Here is a 23,240-nt window from a genome sequence, read left to right as displayed (position 1 = left end):
TATATATATATATTTTTTGGAGATTCTAGACTGGAGATTAGTTGTATAAAAAAAATGAATTAGCATTGGTGAAGGCGGGGGGCTCTGCAAGAAAATATTTTTTTCAGCCCCTTCTTTAACAATGTTTATGATTTTAGTAGTAAAATAACTGAAATTTTAGCCTTTTAGAATAATTCTTTTAATTTGACCCTTTTTAATTTTATTTTTTTACTCTGCCCCTGTCCATAACACATCTTACCTAAAATAAACTGCATTGTTTTTTTTATTATTATTATTGTTTGCTATGGTCTGATGATATCTATTTTTACTGGCTTACTATGACGGATTTGCTACGATGAATAAACTCTGATTTTCTTGGTCAATGACTCAGTCTAGAAAGGTGAAATATCCTCAATTATTGTTGAGGCATCTTTCAGGGTAAAACTGGAATTTTTGCTACCGCATCCTTCCAAATAAAATTTCAGATGAAATTCCTTGTAGATTTTATCCTTATATTAGAAGTGAATGAATTGTATTATTCATAATAATATTTTGAATATTAACCTCATACAGTTTTTTTATCCTTGTATTAAACTGAGTAATAAAAATATTGTCTCTAATAATATTTTGGATATTAACCATTTTTAAGTTTTTTTTATCCTTATATTAAAAGTGAATAATATTTATTATCCCTAATAATATTTTGGATATTGATCTCTTTTAGGTTTTAAATCATTATATTAATAGTAAATAATATTTTCTTACTAAAAATAATTTTTTAAATATTTTTTAAATATAGGCCAAAATCCTTTGGAGTTTTACAAACTTGTTGTAAAATTCATACAATGTTTTTAAACATGCAAACATATTTTAAATTTTCTTTAGAAAAAATACTCAAATAACTTTAGGATTTTTTGGCCATATGCAAGAAAAAAATATTTTTTTTATTTTTTTATTTTTTCTTAGGCTTTGTTTGACAAAAATCCATTTTTTCTTGTAATAAAACTACTCAAAATAAGTTTAATAGGTGTTTGTCAAACACACCCTTAACTAAAAGACCCTTTAACAAAAACATGGCAAACCAAACAGGTTATTAAAACCCTTTGACCCCAGATATTTTTTGTCCGGGTTGACCCGGCCGAGTTGATCCGATTGGGTTGACCTGAAATTTTTGGTTCAACCATAAACCGACCTAAAAATCTTGATTTGACCCGAAAATAAGCCAAAAACAAAACCAAAGTAAAAAACCAGACTAAACACTCAAAAAAACATAAAAACTAAAAAAATTCTTGAACAAAATAAATCAAACACCATACAAAAATGAAGAACACCAAAAACATCAAGAACACCAAACATGAACCTAGCAACTTGAGTTCTAAAACAAACCAGATTTGGTAAAAAAAAAAAAAACACATACATGTTGGAAATCATACAAGGATCAATAATCTAAAATCTATTCACTTCGATTTTAACTTAAACATCACAATTTTGTCAAAATGAGTTTCGGTTTAAAACTAAAATTGTAGGATTAAAAACCATAAAAAAAGTGTTATTGATGACAATAAACCCTAGATTATCTAATAATCATGCATAAGAAATGGACTGAAATTGGTCCAAATCAAAGGTCTAAGACAACGTTCTTCCTAATAGTACGAAGAACATTGTCTAAAAACCCAGAAAAAATACAGTCATGAGGCAGCCACTACCAAGCTCAAAAATGGGCATTTTTGGCATCTAAAGTATGCTTTCTTTATCATAACAAGTCACAATATCATACACAAATATGTTTGAATAAAAAAAAACATCAAAACATTAAGATCAAGCATGAGATACCACATCAAAAAACTAACAACCTATAACAACCTACATGTTCATGCAACATGGATTCTTAATTAGTTTTCTGAACTCATTTCGTACATGAACAAGCTTAACAAGCTAAGGATAAATACTTTTACTTTAACATGCATTACTTAAGTCAAACAAAAACTAAAACAACATTATATGTTAAAAAAAACTTTAAAATGACTTCATTAAATAAAAATCACATCAACAAAAAGGTGAATACCACATTATTTATTGAGCATTCAAACCATTTTTCTATGCTTATAAACATAAATATAAAACAAAAAATAATAAAAGCAGGCCACTAAGAACCTACTTTTGGATCATAAAAGTATACCTATAATAGCTTTTTCTTTTTTCTTCCTCTCCTTCTCTGTAAGCTTAGGGATATTTATAAGATTTTGCAAAGATTTTGAATACATTTTTTATCTTAAGGAAAGTATTGTAAACACTTGATAAAGACTTATTTCATTTGCATCCAACCTTACTCAATTTGAAGGTTTGTAGCTCTATATTTATGCATTTGAAGTTGTCAACTCAATCAGCTAAAATTGTAAAAAATAGAGACTAATCGACCGAACGAAGTGTCACTTACCTTCTCTTTCTTAAGTCTGAATGACACCTTATTTAGGGTTTTTGATTTGGAATTGGAAAATTTCAATTGAATTCTTATTCTTTCAATTTTTTTAATTGTACCCATACTTACATTCAAACTTTTAATTTCATGCAATTTCACCTCTAATAAGCTAAATTATCAACCCCTAAGTTAGTCGTCTTTTTCATTTTGATCTTTAGTTCTGAATTTGTGCATTTTGACCCTTAATTGACCAACAAATTTTTAATTTCTTCAATCTATCCCTTGATTTGGTCAATTTCAACCCCTACATTCACATGTCTTTTATCGTTTGGTTATTGGTTTTGAATTTTTTTAATTAAAATTTTTAATTGTCCATCAAACTTCAATATTTATCAATTAAACCCTTGATTTGATCAAATTAACTCCTAAAAATTATAATTCAACCTCCAAACTTCAGTTTCTTTCAATTAAAACCTAAATTGACTTTAAAAATCATTTTTTCTTGCAATTAAACCCTCATTAAATTCAAATAAACCTTATAAAAATTCTAATTGAGTCCCTGCATCTAATTTTAAATTTTCCTCCTCAAATTAATTTTTTTTTGCCAATAAAACATTCATCAGTCGAAAATATACTGTCAAATTTTTCAACCTCGTATATTTAATCTTCCTTAACCAGTCTTCATCAATTTCTTGAGCATTCTGGTATGCTTTTCTCACTGAAATATTTTTATTTTCTTCCAATATTTTTTTTTTTTATTATTTTCTCTTTTTTTTTTTTTTTTATTTATTGTTTGTATTGTGCCCTAAAATGAGTAACAACAGATAGGATGAATGTTGCTTACATGGTGAGAGTCAAAACTTTGTGATTTGGCACTATACATGCTGGCCATGAGATCACTATACACTCTTGAACTATTTATTATACATTATTATGGATTTTTCCTTTCCCATATATACATAGGAGTAGGACAAAAGTTACTACTTACAAACTCTGCAATTGATGACCTAACAAACAGGTGAAGCTGGTGACAGAAAAACTGAAGCAGATGCCTTTAATAGCTGGCATTAAAGCTTTCCGATCGCTATCTTTTTCCTGGCATACCAACTAATAAACGTCGGTAATAGTTGTCTGAAAAACAAACATGAAGCACATGCAACAACGCTGAAATATTGTTTGATCTTGTTTCCCCACCAAAATTAAGCAACATTCATTGATTGGTCAGCATTATTGTTCGCACCAATGGTTTCTGAGTCGATCTCGTGGGAAGAGAGCAAGGTTCTCTGCATTAATAGGATAGAGCACGTCAAAATACAAGATTCAATTAGCTGGTTTGGATACAACAGTATTTTTGGAGAACTACATTCTGGGACAAAAGATACTAGTGATAAAACAGGCCATGGGCATTTGAAAAAAATCAGTTGGCCATCTATCTGAACAACTAGACCCCACCTGTGGCAAATGAAGGAAATAGAATGGATGGAGAGGCCCATTGACTGATCATGGCCTACAAACCCATGGCCGGTTATACGTACTAACTAGTTTCTTTCTTCGACATGATTTATCTTGTGAGCTATTAGGTTCCGGTAGGTCCTACAGAGATGAAAACAGGAAAGGCCAGTTTGCTATCTGATGCACGACACAAGGTCTAAACTCTCAAGTACACTTGATGTAATTGCAAAAGAGAACATTGCCCCTTTGAGCACAAGATATTTTTCATATGGTGCCATGTTTCATTATTAAGTGCATGCACAGACACGAATACATGATATTATAACTGATGCACGACACAAGGAGTGTCTAAACTCTCAAGTACACTTGATGTGATTGCAAAAGAGAACATTGCCTCATTGAGCACAAGATATTTTTCATATGGTGCCATGTATGTTTCATTATTAAGTACATGCACAGACACGAATACATGATATTATTAAAACTTGAGCCGACGAAACAGCAGTAAGCAATAAACAGAATTACTTTTTTGAAAGGGCACTTACATGTTCCTCAAAACTTGGGCTGGTAAGATTGAGTGAGAGGTTTCTCATCAGCAATAGCACCTGCAAAGAAACCATGAAGAAAAATAAATGAACTTTTAAACAGTGAGAGATGTGTAGTGCTCAATAACCTTATAACAATAGAAAAACAAAATGGTAGAGGTTGGGCACAAACATACCGTTTCGACATCTATAGGGTCCATTTTCTTAAGATTCTGCAATTGATCAGTAACATTCGGATCGAAGACACTGCCGATGAAGCCATATACCTGAGAAAAGTCTGGCAGAACTGCGAACAAAGGGACAGTGTGAGTGATAAAGACTCTGCGCAAATGAAACACAAAATTAAAAACTAGCATAAAGAGAGAAACTCATCAAGGCTCTCTATGTCAAAAAAAAAAAAAGGGTCTAAAGAGAAAAGGGTAAAACAAAAGGAGAACATAGATGTAAAAATGCAAAAACGTCTGTCTTATGCAGAAAGGTCTAACTTCATGGTAACTACTTAAACATTCTAACTGAATGACAGAACACAATTAGACTGCATCCATCTATATAATCCTCTAATAAGATGCGCTGATGCACCCTGTGTAAGGGAGCAACCTAACAGTGGCAATCTGATAAAACATTTAGCATGACAGGAATAGTATATAACTTTCAGTCATCAATGAGAAGATACAGGAAAAATTTCAAGCAACCAAGTATTTGTCACCATCCATCTCTATGACCGGTGATCATTTCAAACTTGAATGCATGGTAAAAGTTCAGAATGCTGCAAGGAGATCATTTACCATAAAAGGAAAAAATATCCTTATCAATGATCTCTACAAAAGAAAAGTATGAATGTCACATAAAGTCAGCAGAGACAGACATCAACAGTATAATATCAACATGCATGTCTGTGCATGCACACACTTAAGTTTGGAGAGCTGTCATATTTAACACCATATCTATTTCTTTAAGCTTTTGACCTTTATCCACAAAAACTGCATTTTGCATTTTAGCCTAACTTCAGAAATTGGACATGAATCAAGTATTTACAGGGTCAAATATCATTACTGCATTAAATTGGTAGTACACAGATTATGGTGTTGAAGAAATGAAATGAAACCCTCACCTCTCATTGAATGACCATGATTCCCTTGCTCAGCTGTTTTCCCAATTGGTTTTGTTCTTGGAGTACTCTCAGTGCTGCTGCAACAATTATTAGCCGCTACTGGTCCTGCAAAGTAATGAGGAAACAAATATGACCATGACTTAATTTAACAACTATGCCAGCAATGTTTATAAGGTTGATGTTCCTAACCTTTTGTTTGGTTTGATAAACTAACAGTTGGCACATTGTTTGTCCAAGAAGAAGCAACAGCAGCACTAGCAATGGGGTTCATAGGTATTGAAGACGAATCAGGCCTCAAGACATATCCAGGTTCAAGGGGAGCAGACGATGATTGAAAAGCCTCAGATGGTTGTGAAAGCACTATGGCTGCCAAGTACAATACATGCAAGTCAGGACTACATTGTGCTGTTTATGCATTGATCTTGAAGGCACCAAGAATACTAAATAAATGCACTACTCACCATTTTTTGATGCTTTTTGAGGATATGGATGAGCAGCCTTCCTTTTAGGCCGTGGTGGAGGCAAATGTTCATTTGTTCCGCTCTTTTGAACCTTTAAAAAGTACTTCTGTGCATGACTTCGTATCTGCAAAAATTCCATTTCAAAAGTTTCTCATAAGTACCTCTACTTTCAGTCTCCAATGTTCAAAAACACAAAACTGGACACAATTTTGATAAATACAAGACAGACTGCTTAACAAGCCTCTAAATAATTCAACAGCAGAATTCATCGAAACACAAAAAATACCACACATAAAATCCATGCTTTTCATACTAACCATAAAACTATATAGCAGATCTCTTTAGCAACCAAAAAGAAAAAGCAAACATCATTTTTCACAACTCCATGGCTTTACACTACTCTTTGAACCCCTAACAAGAATCGAGCCCTTTATCAATCTTTACAGCTCCAAGACAACAAAACACTAATCTTTCGAAACCCCTTATACAAATCAAGCCATTTTAATCACTCCAAGGCAACAAAACACTAATATCAGAAAAACCCTTATTACACCATACTTAAAATCACACAACCTACTTAACATGAAACTAACACTTCCTGAAACTTAACCCTAACACAAACTTTTAACTCCAAATTATTAACCAAAAAAGTAATTAAATAAAACGCGAGCGCAGAAACAACAAGTTAACCCCGCCAAATTATCAAAATGCAATTAAATGCACACATTTCATATATGTAGACAATACCTGAATAATAGTCTTTGAGCCAATAAAAGCTCCAATCTTTTTCCAATCTCTATCAAACCTGACACACAAAACCAATCAAAACAAAAACAAAATCCTCTCAATTTATCTCAAAATTCAAAATTTCTCAAAAAAATAAAAATACTACAAAACCCTAATTAAACAAATGGGTTATCATCAAACATCAATTAATAGTTACTTACAGCTGAAGAGCTTCGAGAAATTTGTCATGTTCCGGTTCGCTCCAACTCTCTCTGGATTTGGTAATCGTGTAAGGTTTCCGGATCTTCTTATTCGGATCCTCCGATGTAGAAGAAGACGTCGTTGTGGTTGTTGGCGGCGTTGTTGTTGTAGGGAAAGGTGAGAGTCCAGGTAATGCTGCCATTCCAGTTGGATCCAGATAAGATCCGTCAGCCGGGTTCGGGTTTTTTGATACCATTGAAGCAGAAGAAATGGGTTTTTGGTTTTGGTGGGTTTTTTTGTGTGTTTTGAATCGATGGGTTTTGTACAGAGAGAGAGAAGTGGAGGAGATAATTGGATGCTGTGGGGATTTTGGGGATTATGGTTGAGTGGCTTATAAGAATACGCCACGTATGTATATGTAAAATGCTGGTGTGCTCAGTGGACTTTTTACCACCAGCTCATATCAACCAAATTTTATAAGGTTTAATTTTTAACTTTAGAGGGATTGAGAGATATTTTATTCGCACATGCATCTAAACTAGTATCATTTGTTTTCAATCAATTTTTTTATCACAACTTATTTTTAACTTCGAACTAGAAATAATAGTTGAAAAATAGATTTATTTATTTAATTTTTTTTATTTGTAATAATAAAAGTATCATCAAGTCAATTTATATATAAAAAAATAATTTTTTTAATAAGATATTTAAGTTTAGTTAATATTTTAGCATAAGAAAATAAAAATAAAAATAACAAAAATATATTTAATTGTATAAATAGAAACAAAGATATAAAAATAAATTTATTTATATAATAGTTTAAAAGCTTCATTATATCTTTTTAAAACATAATAAATAAGAATACAAGTCTATTTATTTTAACTATCTCCCATTTTTATTTTATTTATTTATATCTTTAAGTATTATATACAACAAGGACAAACAATCATGATTAGGCTAAATACTATTATTGAAATGACATATTTAAGGATAATGTGTTATAAGATTAGTTTTATAATGTCAGGAGTCTCTTTTAAAAGTGAAGATGGTAATTGCATCTTAAATGTGTGTAAAATTAAATTCATTTATTTTTACAAATAAAGGAGAAAATTATGCTAAATTATTGTCTATTTAATTACATTTTGTTTTCCAGGTTGGTGCATGTGTGTGACATCGTGACGATAATCTTCTCGGATCAGGATTATCGAGAATAATATGGATCAAAAAGACAAGGAGTTCTTATCATTTATCAATAAAAGATAAGGAATGGAAGTCATCATCTAGTATTATAGTCACTATGAACCCTAACTGGTCTCAGAGTCCATGTAAAAAGATTGATTGAGTAAAGAGAAGATATTAGCATCCCAAGCACGCCTTACTTGAGGTAAGCTGCATTACTTATTTGTTTGGTATAAACTAAGGTATTGTTGTGTTTTCTAACCGTTGGTCTATCTAAGGTTTAAGAAAAGTTATCTTCAATACGAAGATTCTTATCTTATCAGGTTAAAACCTAATCATTCTAATGCAAAACATAAAAAATAAAATGAACTTTTTTTATTTAATATCATGAATACATCTTACGTATAAGTTTATAATCTCATATAATAAAAAAAACAAAAAATTTTGTTTTTTTTTTAATGTAGGTCAAGTTCTAATGGATAATCATAAACTTATGATATTCTTTGACTGATTCTTGTGTTTTTTTTTCAAAGTATGATAAAAAGCAATTTTTTTTATAAAAAATAATATATGCATGAAAATTTTAGAATTTGACCATATGCAAGAAGAATATATATATATATATATACACTTTGTAATAAAACAACCAAAACAAGCCTAATGGAGTGATTGTCAAACACATCCTTAAATCAAAAATCCATTTAGCAAAAATATTGCAAGCCAAACAAGGTTTTAACCCATTGACCTAATTTTGACCCAACCAAGTTGACTTGAATTTTTTGGTTTGACTATTAACCGAACTAAAAATCCTAATTTGACCTGAAAACAACCCAAAAACAAAAATAAAATCAAAGTAAAAAATATATTAAACACAAAAAGACACAAAAAATCAAAAATTAAAGAACACTGAAACCTAACCCAACAACGTGAAACCTAAATAAGACCAGATACGGTCAAAACAAAGGCACATACATGTATAAATCATGTAATGATCAATAATCTAGTATTCATTCACTTCGATTATCACTTAAACATCACAATTTTATCAAAATAGGTTTTGGTTCAAAACTAAAACCCTAGGATTAAATGCCATTAAAAACTTATTGATGCAAATAAACCCTAGATTTTTTAGTAATCAAGCATAACGAAGGGTTCTGGGCAAAGAAATGAACCAAAACCAAAGGGCTAAGGCAATATTCTTCCCAAGACACATAAAGAACATTGCCCAGAAACCCAGCCATGAACCCAGCAAAAGGCAGCCACTGTTAAGCCTAGAAAATAACATTTTTTACTTCTAAAACATGTTTTCTTTAACCCAACATGTTACACTACAATTGAGGAGCCTTGGTGTGTGAAAACACGAAAAGAAAGTCAGTTCTTGCATAATTGTGTTTCAATCATTGTTGATAGAATTACTCATTTTCAAGGCCTCATCGGAGCAATTATAACATCATCATCACTTGAGACCATTGAAGTTGGTAGAAGGGATACACATCTTTTATTTGGATTCAACCTTGCTCAATTTGGAAATTTGTAGCTCCAAATTTATTCATTTGAAATTTCCAACTCGATTAGCCAAAACTATCAAAATAGAGATCGGTCTACCAAACGATGTGTCACTCACATTTTCTTCCTTAAGTTTGAACGATGCGTCATTTATGGTTTTTAATTTGGGATTGATAAATTTTGATTGAGTCCCTATTCTTTCAATTTCTTTTAATTGCACCTATAATTGTCTCTAAACATTTAATTTCATGCAATTTCACCTTTGCCAAACTTAATTGCCAGCCCCTAAGTTGATCGCCTTTTTTTCATTTTAGTCATTGATTATGAATTTATACATTTTAACCTTCAATTGACCAAAAAACTTCTAATTCCTTCAATTTGGCCTTTGATGTGGTTAATTTCAACCCCTACATTCACATGTTTTTTTAAGTTTGGTTCTTAGATCTGGATTTCTTCAATCAAGTCCTTAATTGCCTATCAAACTTCAATATTTTTGCAATTAAGCTCATGATTTGACTAAATTAACTCTTAAAAATTACAATTCGGCCCCCAAACTTTAATTTCTTCCAATTAAAGCATAAAGTGACTTCAAAAATCAATTTTTCTTGTAATTATGCCCTTAATAAATTCAATTAAGCCTTGAAAAATTCTAATTGAGTCCTTAAATATTCAATTTTGAATTTTCCTCCTTCAATTGAACTTTCTTCGCCAATAGAGCCTTTATCAATCAAAAATACACTGTCGAATTTTGTATTTTTCTCTTATCTCTCTCTTTTTTTTGTATTTTTTTTTCGTTTATACGAGGTTCCAAAAATAGGTAACAACACATGCAATGAAACTTGAATTAAAGTTTACTTGACACATAAGCATGATTAATATTTGCATTATCTTGTAATTTTATTTTGATTTAGTACTTTGTAACCTCATTACCTCATCAAAAAAATGTTTTCAATCCAGCTGCCAATACAAAATAAAAAAAATAAGAAAGAAAGAAAAATATTCCTTTGTGGATAAGTTAAGATTTATTTTTTGGTACAAAGGAAATAAAGAAACAAAACTAAGGAACTCTAGAAAACTTTAGATGATTTTTTTTGGATAAGTTAAGATGATTATTAAATTGCAAAACAAGAAAAATATGATTACTAAAATATCTTTTAGAAATTAAAAAAATTAAAATTCAATTTAAAATAAACAAAATCAACGATAAAAGAGAGAGAGAAATATTTATTGTTATAAATATAATGAAATTCAATCATATTTCGATGAAGAAAATAAAGGGATTATTATTATTTATTTATTTATTTGTTGTTGTTGTTGTTGTTGTTATCATCATCATCATCATCATCATCATCATCATTTGTAATAAGTCTATTATGCAAAAAGAAGATATTTATTTACGGTGAGACCTACAAATTATGCACCCATGATAAAATGCCCTACTTTGAGTTCCCTTTTTTTGTTTGATATTTTTTTGTTTCCTTGTTCATGCTATTGTCATTTTGAGCATCAGAATATTCCATCAGAATAGAATATTCCTATCACATAGTAACAATTTAGAAAAACAAAAGAGAAAATACAACTTCTTTACCAAGATGATCAATTACTAAATTTTTGTATTATCAACAAAATAGCATTTGATTAGATTCTCATAAAAGAAAAGATGAAGATAATTAAAATAAAGAGGACATATCTTTTTATTCTTCCTGTTTTAAAAGGATATAAATTCAATTCAAAATTGTTATAAAAACAAATTTATTTTATATTTTTGTTTTTGTTTTTTTAACCAAACATGTTTTTTTTTTAGTTTATAACACTAACTAAACATAAATAGTTTCGTTAGAGTATCCATTCTAACTCAGAAGGTGTTTTGAAATCATGGAAAAAAAAATTAAAGCAATGGGGTATGCATTTATACATGATCAAGTGATCTTAAAATTCCATGAATAGAAGATACTAAATTGGTGACCTACGCTATGTTACGGGCGGGACCTAACTTTTTTCAATGTAAAAAAAGATGTTTAGGTGATGACAATGTTTTTTAAGAGGCAAGAGAAACCTGATAGTTGAGTTATTAACTTCATTAGATTCAATAATCTTGGTTCATTTGACAAAAAAAAAAAAAGGCAGCAACAACAAATAAATTAAAAAACAAATTGTCCACGTCAATTGAGTTAACCCACAAAACTCGTGACTTGGCACATAAAATCAAGATAACCTCATAGAAGGATGAAATCATAAAAAAAATCAATTGTAAAAATAAATCTAAGAAAAAGACATAAACCAACTTGGCCAATATTTCAAATATGTTACTTGAGTCCTAGTCATGCCATAGAAGAAAAACCTAAAAAAAAATCATGAAATTAAATTCTTGATTAACAAAATCCTGATCAATAAAATATAGAGGAATAAAATTGAAAAACAAATTTCAAATAAAAAAAATAAAAAAAAATAAATAGTAATTAAAAAATAATGATCAAATCTGTCACAAAAATAAAATGAAATAAAATATTAAGGGATGTAATTGAAAGATAATTCAATTAAGAGAATGATTTAAAAAACATAGAGAATGAAGACCTAATCTGACATGTAAAAAAAATCAAAGGAGAATGAAATTGAAAGAAAACTCCAATTCCACGAGCTATTCAAAACAAAATAAATAGAAAAAAAAAATAGAGAACAAATTTGAAAGAAAAACATATAGAAGTGCTGCTTTGAAAATGTGTAGGGGAAGCGCTGAAATTAATGAGAAGAAACGAAAGAAGGAAGAAAAAAAAATAAACGGTTGTTGGCAAAAACCTAAGATCTTTTGGTCACACGAGCTGCTTAGAAATGAAGGAACCATTATTGTGAGGATTAAAACGCCACCACGAAAGCCAGAGTTTAGTTGTCAAACGGTATCATACACGTCACCTGAATAGTACGGGCACACCCATGCAATGTCTGCATGATTCGCATGCGCAACCCACTTTTTAATATAAAATAATATTTTATACATGTTAAAATACTAAATCACCCCTAATCAAACCCGACAATAACAAAAGAAACCATAAGAAAAAGACCATAAAACACATTGACTCAAGTTAAAGTTAATTTGAATTCAAGGGCAATGTAGTTATTTTACTTTGTTTTTAAAACTAAAAGATCGAAAACACCCTTGTCCGCTAGCTCAAATGATATATTAGTTATTTTGTCGTGCAAGAAATAGCAAAAGATCATTATATCCCTGCTGCGAAGGCACAATTTTCTATTGATATAATTTTACCATTCTAATAAACAATTACAATAAACATATAGCTCCATTAAAAATGCTATAGTAAAACATATACGCTTTTAGTTTCTTTTAATTAAATTAATGCACCTTAAAATGGAATGAAAACAAGACCTCGATGGGCACCCATGTCCTCATGGCCGGGCTTTCGAAAAGGGAATTAATAAAACTATTCCATAACTATAGAAGGAAATATCTGAAGAACAAAATTGAATTGGGCATGTGGTCTTCCTCATGCCTTGTAAAGCTCTAATGGACACATTCGAAGGTGGGGGACAGCTGGACAAGGTGAACGTGTGGTGGCAATTTGTAGCATAGGAGATATTTCTGAGTTCATTACCTCATCTTGTCTTCTTATAGCTTATTTCTTTATTTATTTTGAAAGAAAAAAATATATCAATGAAATAGGTAGAAGGCTAAGCAGAAAATAAAGAATATGGCTTTGTTTGTTATATGGTGTAGTTTGTGTTTTATTCTAATTATATATTTAATAATATTTGATTAATTAACATACATCATAGTTTTATATGGATATCATTAAAAATTCTTTTCTTGAATGCTTAATTAAAAACAAACTATAATTTACAATTATTCTTAAAAATTAATTTTTTAAACCGCAACTGTAAAAGATATCTTAATATTAAACACATATTGTAAGCTACAAAGTTTAGAGATAATTACTTATGTGACCCGCGCTCCATTACGGGTTAGATATTTTTATCTCCTATTAAAAAAATTATATATGCTTGTTTCTTCGATGTATTTTTATAGCTAAATTTTTTTTAAGCAAATCAAAAGGTTTATATATATATATATATATATATATATATATATATATATATATATAATCAAATAAATAAGAACTATATATATGTGCTAATAAACTAAAAAAAAATCATTAACGCTAGCTAAAAAAAATCAAGAAATAAATATAAATCAAAATGTTTAATCTCGCAAGATGAGATATGCGGCCTTGTGTGCATGGGCCCTTTTTTATGTTGCATCAGGGGCGGATGATATTTTTTGTAAAAAAAGAATCAGACGACGCGTTGTTTGATTTTTTCAAAATTCGGCCACTGTAATGGCCGAAAAATCAGGCCAAATGGTTCTTTGACTCAAAAACCCATTTTTTAAAAATTTTTTGACCCAAAACACTCAGAAAATACCTTAGAAACCATGATAAACATATTCATAACCTATAAAAACCTAAAAATCATCTCAAAACCCGAAATCAACCTGAAACAAAAAACTTCCCAAGCTTAGATATTTTTAAAGCTATTTCAAGGTAAAAAAATCATGTAATATGAACTCTCCTCATCAAATTTTGATATAAAGATAGAACATTTTGGTGGCTTAAATTTGCATCAACAATATTTTCTCTCTCTACGCCTGAATCCGGCGACCTCTCTCTCTCCTCTCTCAAATCAAGGATTAAAAAATAACAAAAATAAATTTTTATATCAAAATAAAATTAATAAAATATTGAGATACTGAGCATTTGTAGTTTCTAAAATATAAGGACCAAACAAAACCTTTTGTAGTGACTTTAAAACCATCACCTATTTATGTCATCTTTTTTTATTTTGATCTCCAATCTTTCAATTTCATCCTAGCCAATAAATTTTATTTAATTACATTTGAATTAGGCTAAAAAAAGATGCAATCGCATGAAAGAAAGTCTTCAGGATCAAATTGAATTTTTTTTTTGTATAACCCATCAATAATAATATATGAAAGGATAAACAATGCAGCTTTCACAGGGAAAAACCCACGCCTTTTTAGTTTTCTGCTTAATTAATGTTGGAGTCCGCATAGCAAAAACAAAAGAGGAGACTGGAGAGCCATGGGGGCAGAGAAGAGCCCTTGCCACTGCCACACCGATCCCAGTAAAAATCCCCTTTCCTTTCCACTCCATGCACTGTCTCGTGAGGTGGAAATCACTTTATATATATATATATATATATATATATATATATATATATATATATATATATATATATATATATTTATTTATTTATTAACGTGTGGGAGAAAGCACAGCAATGAGTCTTTAAGGTCATAACATGTGACCTTAATGAGTTTTATAAATTTTATCAAAAGAAACATGTCAAACTAAAAAAAAATCGGTTAGTTGATTTTCCAAGTAAAAAGTTTTTCGATTTAAAATTTGTATATATCCACACTATTTTTGTATTATTAATTAATTTTAATATATTATGTTATTAATTTTTAAAAAAAATAAAGATTAGTGAGATTCAAACTCTCTACTCTATTGCTATATCAAAAAATTATTTTTAAAATAAATATATTCAAATTTTGTATAATGATCGTGTATCTATTGATTTTCTATTGGCTTATTGGTCTCTCTTTCTTATTTTTCAACTATCTCAAGCTATTTTTATATGGAAACCTCTAAAAAAATATTCTCTAGTAATTTTTAAATTTTTTTAATGTATTACTACATGTTTTTAAAATTATTTAAAAAATAGACTTAATCTCAATTAACACACAAACTAATCTAATAATATCTTTATTATCAATATCATTACCACCAAGCTATCTTATACATGCGCATGTTCCAAACAAGAAAATTTATTTTTTGACATATAGATGAGATAGAATGGTCAATGACAAGAAGATGCTCCAATAAATTTTCAAGTTTTAAAAGAACTTCAAAATTAAGTGAGGCTATTAGAATTAATTTTAAAAACTATAAAAATGTAAATTAATATTTTTCCAGAGAAATTCTTAAGAAAACTGAAAAGACATGAAAAAACATTTTTCTCTTAAGATCGAATGTGCAGCACATAATGAAAAGACATTTTAAAAAATTATGTTTGTTAATATAAAACTATGTATTAATAAAAATAAGCCCCAAAACTATGATTTTAGACCTTTACATGTCATAGAGGCTATTTGGAAAGCTTATATATAGTACATGATGTTTGAGCATTTCATGCAACAATCATGATCTGATACGGGGAACTAAAATAGGGAGGTTCATGGTTCGATTAATATGCACATTGGCATATCCATTCTATTCATTTAGCATTCCAAGCGGATGGTAAAAGATTCAATAATCTAATTTGTTTTATTATATACATTTTCTTCTCAAAGTGTTGTTTTATATGAAAATGTTTAAGTAACATTATCTTTATTTTTATAGGCTACGGTTTTTGGACGTGATCCAAGACTGATAAATCTTTTTGTTGAAACTCACATGCGAAATGAGGATCGTCGAAAATGGGTGCAACAACTTGTATATAGTCAAGCTAAAAAGTTCATGGTAAGTCAAATTTCAATAATTTTTTTCTTAAGTTATTATTATTTTTTTAAAATTTGCTAGCTTGTTTTTTTTTCATAGGAAACATATAACACTTGATTGTAAGAGAGATACGACTGTGATCTTTGACCCTTCAGAACTTGATATGGGTTTGTTATTGGAGGCTAGATCGTTCGACAGATCCAATAAAAATTGGTTTTATGGTATCTTAAATACTACAACCAAGGATATGCAGATGAGTCACACTGTATCGATCATTGGTTCCTCACAATCGGGTTTGAGCTTACGATCTTCAACTGTTCAGGCATTTGTACGAGAACAAATTGAAGCTTAGACAACTAAATTTAGTATCGAGACGACCCAACTTAGGTTTGAGACAACCAAACTTAGGCTATTGTACGATGAGCTGTTGTCAAGCCTTGATGGTATATATGGTCTACCTCATAGCCCACCTGGTCCTGACAAAGACTTGCTTTCGCCTCCTTCTCCTCCAACTTCTGTCATCTAGATAAATTGTATTCAGTAATATTTTTAAATTAATAATAAAAATTTTGTTTTTTTTATTTTATTTATACTTATTTTAATTTTTTATGTCTTTTTTATTTTAATTTTAAAAAATATTAAATACAATATTGATGGATTAATCTTGAAAACTTGTTGTTGTTATAGATTAATCATTTATCCTTAAAACTTTATTGCTCCTCACTTAGTACAAATTAGATGTATGCAATTAGCCTCCAAAGATCCCAACAACACCATCTTATTTAGAAGTACTTTTAAAGATCCACAAACTCAAGGAAGCTTAACTCAAATATCACTTTATAAATACTAAACTTAAGCTTTAGAGTACGAGTATTAAAAAGAAAAATTAAGCTTAAAATAGAAAAGAATAAACTTGAAAAAAAAAAAGGTGAAGAAGAGTCTCAAAATTTATCCATAATCTGTCTAGAAACACTCTTTCTTTAACTCCCTTTTTTAGAGGATTTTGGAACGAAAATTGATACCATAATAAATTCTCTCCATTATCAACATTAATTATATGAAATAAAATAATATTAAATTTGATAGTTTTGGCTTTAAATCTAGTATTTTTTTTTGTTGAAAATACTAATCAAGTTGATGAAAAAGAAGACTAATTGTTCAGATTTTTTTTATAGGTTGGACAAATTAATAGGTTGAAAAAAAATAATTTCTTTGTAGTTCAAATAATCCTAGTAAGTACCATAATAAATTCTCTCTTTAATTACCTGTTATAAAACAATACTGAACCTCATAGTTTTAGCTTTAAATCTTTTTGTTTTTTTATGAAAAAACTGCTTAGGTCGATGAAGAAGATGATTGATTGTTCACAATCTTTATTTATAGGTTGAACAGGTTAATGAGCTGGCAAAAAATAATTTTCATGGGCAAAAGAATCATAAATTCAAACCCAAAATATATTGACAAAAAAAAAATTTAGTCCAAAAAACTATTTTATGGTAAATCCAAGGCCAAGGCCCAAGCCCAATTCAACCAAAGTGTACACATAAGGCTTAAACTCAAAGTTTATTTTGCTTGTCTTTTCTCTTTTAAAAAATTCTTTGAAGTTTAATATTTCTATTGTAGAAGCCAGCTACAAGGGAATCTTATTTCTTTTTGTACTTGGGATAAAGTGATTTTAATTTCATAAAAAAAACATGTTAACCATGATATTTTAAAATTAATTTTTTATTCACTTAAAATTTATTTTAATAGGTTAATATTCCATGTGAAAGAGTTTTGTTGAAGAATAATTTCCAACAAAGTTTTAACTATGAATTAAATGAGAGAATCTCATTTTTAATTTAACATCAAATATGTCAATTAAACCAGTTTTAAAATAAATTTTCCAACACAAAATACATTATCAATCAATAAATAAAATAAATCAAAGTCAAATATAGCATAAATCCAAGTTAAACACAGCAGTAGAACTCATCAGATTGGAAGCAAAAGAATAGCAATAAGACAGAAAAAGGCAACTAGAGATGGAATACACTGCACTCAATTTTAGGTTTATGGCTTTTCATCCCCAAAAGTTGTTGCTACCAACAGGAAAAAAGATTGAAATACGATGATAAATCATTTGCTTACTCTACAGGAAGCTCAGTCTGAATACTATACAGACGACACAATTAAAGGACTTATTCTAGTAATTAATCACTCTCAATTTTCATTTGATTTTGTAATTAACGCATGCATGCATGGAGTATCTAAAACTAAAAGTCTACTACGATAATCATCTAGATGGTGGTCCAGTAGTAAGAGCTTGGGACCAAGAGGTTTGTTCTCCCTGTGGTCTCAGATTCGAGCCCTGTGGTTGCTTATATGATGGCCACTGGAGGCTTACATGGTCGTTAACTTCAGGGCCAGTGGGATTAGTCGAGATACGCGCAAGCTGGCCCAGACACCCACATTAAACTAAAAAAAAAAATGTCTACTAAGATTCCTTTTCCAGATTATGTTGCTTGCAGGGACGAGGACTGTTACTACACCATTAGAGTGGGCAGTTTGCAGATGTGATAACGAAAGCAAGAGAAGATTTGGAGACTGAATTTGTTCAAGACCGCTTAGTGGAGGAATCAGATTCTTCGAAAATAATCTACCTTCAACATATCATCTTTGAGAACTTGCGATTATATCCAGTTGTTCCACTCCTAGCATCACATATGTCATCCGCAGAGCACGCCGTTGGAGGATATGATATACCAGCAGGTAAAAAATAAAATTCATTGCTGATAAAAATTATTAACAAAATCAACAACGAAAGATCCCAGATAGATATTCGTGGTTGCTGATTTTATCTGCAATTAAAATCTATTAATTATTTGTGGATATTATGAAAGTAGTAGAATATATATAAACAACATTCATTAATATATATTTAAAACAATTTTATCAACAACATCCAGTGGAGTAAAAATAAAATTACTCATATACTCGCATTTGTACACTTGAAATTGTAATTCATTGAGATAACAAAAGAATCCTGGAGTTTTCAATTCTACTCCCATTTCTCTGTAATTTCACCCCAGATCAAAGATATTGCCATTTCCAATGTCAGCAGCATTCCTTTCTTCCCTCCAGCAGGAGATGTCCTTTGGTATTCAAATCTCCAGCACTCTCATCAGAATTCAGGCAGCTTTCAGTGAAACAATAATCCCCTTGGTGATGAAGACCAGGTGGTACATCCTCTGGAATTGGAGAAGAATTGCCAGTACAAGGGTTTTCTAAGAGATATGAACCAGACAGTCCTTCCATAGGCAAAAGGGGAGAAGTTAGTTTATACTTCAGGACGGGCATCAGGGAGATCATGATAAAAATGTTCTTCCCTATGGCAGATATGCCATTTAAGAAAAGAGAGCTCCAACATTGTTCTTACAAAAAAAAACTCTACACGAAAATATAATTTTAGTAACTAAATTATTTGCCTACCACTTTTGTAAATATTCTAAAAAGCACATACAGAACAAAGCATCAAAACAACTACCTGAATTATTGAAGCGAAAAGTGCAAAACCCAGAACAAAGTTTGACGATCCAGTTGAATCTGCATCAGGATGAAAAGGGTTAGTTTAGAACAATCTCAAGGGTAGAACTAACTATCTTATTTAAAATATTATACCATTATATAAAATATTTTTCAAAACAACAACCTGAATTATTTAAAATATTATTTCATTATATACCATTCAATTTTGTCTTTGTTTTCAAATAAGATTTTTACAATATTTGCAATTATCTTGTTAATTATTATATATAAACTTAATAAACAATTTTTTTTACAAAAAAACTGTTATCATCATTAATATTAAATTAAGAAATAAAATTTATATTTTGTTATATTTTATTATGTTTTTTTACAGAACTTTTTTAGATTTGTTATTTTTTCCCTTCAATTACGTGCAAAATATCGTAACATGATTTTTATTATTTTTTTGGTTTAAAGTTGGTTTTTTAGATCATGATCAATTTTTTAATTTAAAAAATAATGCTTTGGATAAAAAACATGTTTTTGTAAGAAAAATAAAAATTGTATTAATAAGGTGACGTGCTTCTAGAAACTTTGAATTTTTTCTTGCTTCAAATTTTTCTTTTTAATATATTTGAATTGTTTTGATGCGTTGATTTTAAAATTAAATTTAAAAAATAAAAAAATTATTTTAATATATTTTCAAATAAAAAACACTTTAAAAAATATCTACAACACAATTAAATATTCCACAAATTTATTCACCACATCTCTTTACAGCCCTACATTATGGCATGTCAAGCAGTATGGAAGGTAGAAAGCAAAATGGAAGGTGGAAAGCAAAGAAGAAAAGAAGCTTAGTGGCTTGACAAATGGGTCATGATAATATTATTGTCAATCCTGTGCTAAAGTTGAACCAGGAAAGTTCTTTACATTTCTGGATCCCTCCTCACACGCTAAATCGAACGAAAAGTTAACAGAGAAACGAAGACTAAGACCCTGCAAATTTTTTTTAATTTTTTTTTCTTTTAGATAATATATTAATATTAAAAATAATTATTTTAATATATTTTTTCTTTTATTTTATTTTCAACTTGGATTAATCCGTATCCCGGATTAAGATCACTCGTCAAGTCAGTCCATGTTATAATTAAGAGCACTACAATTCACTATTCAAAGCTCATTTCTATTTTTCAATATTTAACCTATTTAACAACTAAATATGCTCTTCATTTATTTTATAGAATATATGTATATATATGAATGGTATTATAAAACTGTATATTTAGAAGCTGGTAATATACTTAATAAACAGTAAATAGAATAAATTAGAACAATAAAAATTAGAGGAAAAAAAGATTATTTTTATCTCATATAATCTTTTAAATGTAGTCATACCACTACATCATCTTAACAATGCTCCTTTTTATAATATAATGTACATTAATACTTGTAAGCTCAAAGATCATAAAAATATATTGAACTCAAATGAACTTGGAGATGATGAATGAACATGAAGATGAAGAGGTGAAAGAAGGCAAATAGACATCTACATACAATGTATGATTTCATAATAATTTTCTTTGGATGTCTTTTGTACAGCCTTACGTATTGGATACTGCTTTATTAAAAACCTTAGCAAGAGAATGTTGTTCAAGGATTAAGACAACTTAACATCTAAAAGAATAGATGAATTAGATGTATCACTGATTTATATAAAAATGCAAATTATTTCAAGTAAACATAATAATTATCAATATAATTAAAGTACTTATAGTAAATAGATAAGGGAGAAAATTTGCAAACTTGTTTTTAACATGGTTCGGCAAGCCTACATCCACACCTCAAATATCAACCCGTACTTGAGTATTGTATTCCTTCATCAGTACAACTTCAAAAATACAATAGCAGCCTGATGAATCCACACCTAAATTTTTATACCACTTGAAGATATTCTCTTTTCAAGATTTTACATCACTTAAAGATATTCTCTCTTCAAGATTTTTTCCGCTTGAAGATATGTCATCTTCAAGATTTTTCTTAGGTGAAATTACCTTATCAATACCAAGAGTTTTTACCTAACTCTTAATATAGTAGATTATACAATTAAAAGTTCTAATATCTCAATATTTTATAAGATAGCATTTCTAGGATTTGAAGGTGTTTAAGTGTAGTGTGAATGAGATCAAATATTTTTATACTAGAATATGAAGGTTTAATAACACAAATTAAAGTATAATCAATGATTGATGATTTCAAAGTGTTTTTACTTTTAGAATAGCTTGTATACCATATATGTTTAGAATCCTTTTCTAATTTCATAATTAGAAACGTTATATATATGTTTATAAAAAAAAACTAGTTATTTATACCCTTATAGTCCCATATACGACTCAAATGGTCGATCGGTTAAGATTGGTTAAGCCAATCGGTCAACCAGTTTTTGAAGAGTTTCAAAATCGTTTAAGTGTCCAATCTCTAATAGTAATCCACGCAAACCACTAATAATAAATCTCTTAAACCCTTTTAAGATAGAGGAATTGCTATGCCTTTGAGTACTAGCTTTTTTATTTTGTATTTCTCAGGTGTTTTGTGTATTGTTCTATTGTATAGAAAATTAGAGGCATCACATTCTATTTATAGGAAAACCTAAAAACTCTATAAATAACAAAATGTCAATTTGCCCCCTAAATAATATCACTCTATAAATACTATTTGAGAACATATGTAATATTTTTTTTAATTCACTTAGGGTGATAAATCCTCTCTTGATTATTCAAATACCTTTATACAGTTCATATTATACAAAATATTTGCTCATTTGTTACCTTTAGTTAGGACAACGTGTAGTAGGATCAAAGCATAAGATTCTTTATATAAGATAACTTAGTGATTTCAAGTCTAAAGATCGCTTACATAACCGTTACGTGAGCCTTTATATAAATACATGCGATCTCTCCATATAGAATTCTCACGCGGGTCATGTTAGTGTATATGTCATCTAACAAGTATCTATATATTTTTTCTAGGTATTCATCATACTTCAACTTAAGAGAACATATGCTTCCTTCCATAAAAAAAAAATAACATAATATGTATCAGTGGTAATAATTCTAATTAATATACGGTTTTAATAAAACATTGACTAGGAACATTTAAGAATAATACTTTGATGCAATATAAATCTCATAATTATAACAACTTTATAATTTACTTTGCAAATTATTTTTGTCCCAAGAACTTTATTTTCATTCTAAATTCATTAATCAAATATTTAATAAATATTAAAAACAAATAAGTCTTTATTAAAAATTAAAAATATTTACATAAACAAATAAATTTCACTTCTAACAAACCATTGATTTCAAGATATAGAGCATGTTTGGCAGTGTGGTTGCGGGTGCTTTTCAAATAATTTTTCATGCCAAAATGCATGCCAATGATGTTTTTTCATTTTTTAAAAATCATTTTTAACATCAACACATCAAAACGATTCAAAACATATAAACCATATTAAATTTTAATAAAAAAAAATTTTAATTTTTTGGGAACGCAGCCGCAACCGCGTTCCTATACTAACAAAAACATCCTTTCAAATGACGTTATAGGGCTAGTTAGTAA

At 29.3% G+C, this 23,240-nt stretch overlaps 1 protein-coding gene across 1 annotated transcript; it reads right to left on the bottom strand.

The window, feature by feature from the left end:
- Positions 1–3,259: 3,259 nt before the first annotated feature.
- LOC7468344 (protein REVEILLE 6) lies at positions 3,260–7,275 on the bottom strand. The gene is made up of 8 exons (XM_002305902.4): positions 6,915–7,275; positions 6,715–6,772; positions 5,968–6,091; positions 5,696–5,872; positions 5,507–5,611; positions 4,572–4,681; positions 4,396–4,455; positions 3,260–3,681 (listed from the first exon to the last, which is right to left on the bottom strand). The coding sequence occupies exons 1-8, from the start codon at positions 7,148–7,150 to the stop codon at positions 3,598–3,600; spliced, it is 954 nt and encodes a 317-aa protein (XP_002305938.2). The 5' UTR covers positions 7,151–7,275; the 3' UTR covers positions 3,260–3,597.
- Positions 7,276–23,240: the final 15,965 nt, after the last annotated feature.

This window comes from Populus trichocarpa, chromosome 4, assembly GCF_000002775.5.
Source record: "Populus trichocarpa isolate Nisqually-1 chromosome 4, P.trichocarpa_v4.1, whole genome shotgun sequence".
Lineage (NCBI taxonomy): Eukaryota > Viridiplantae > Streptophyta > Magnoliopsida > Malpighiales > Salicaceae > Populus > Populus trichocarpa.
Note: the sequence above shows the minus strand (reverse complement) of the source record. Positions and strands in the feature narration are given on the sequence as shown.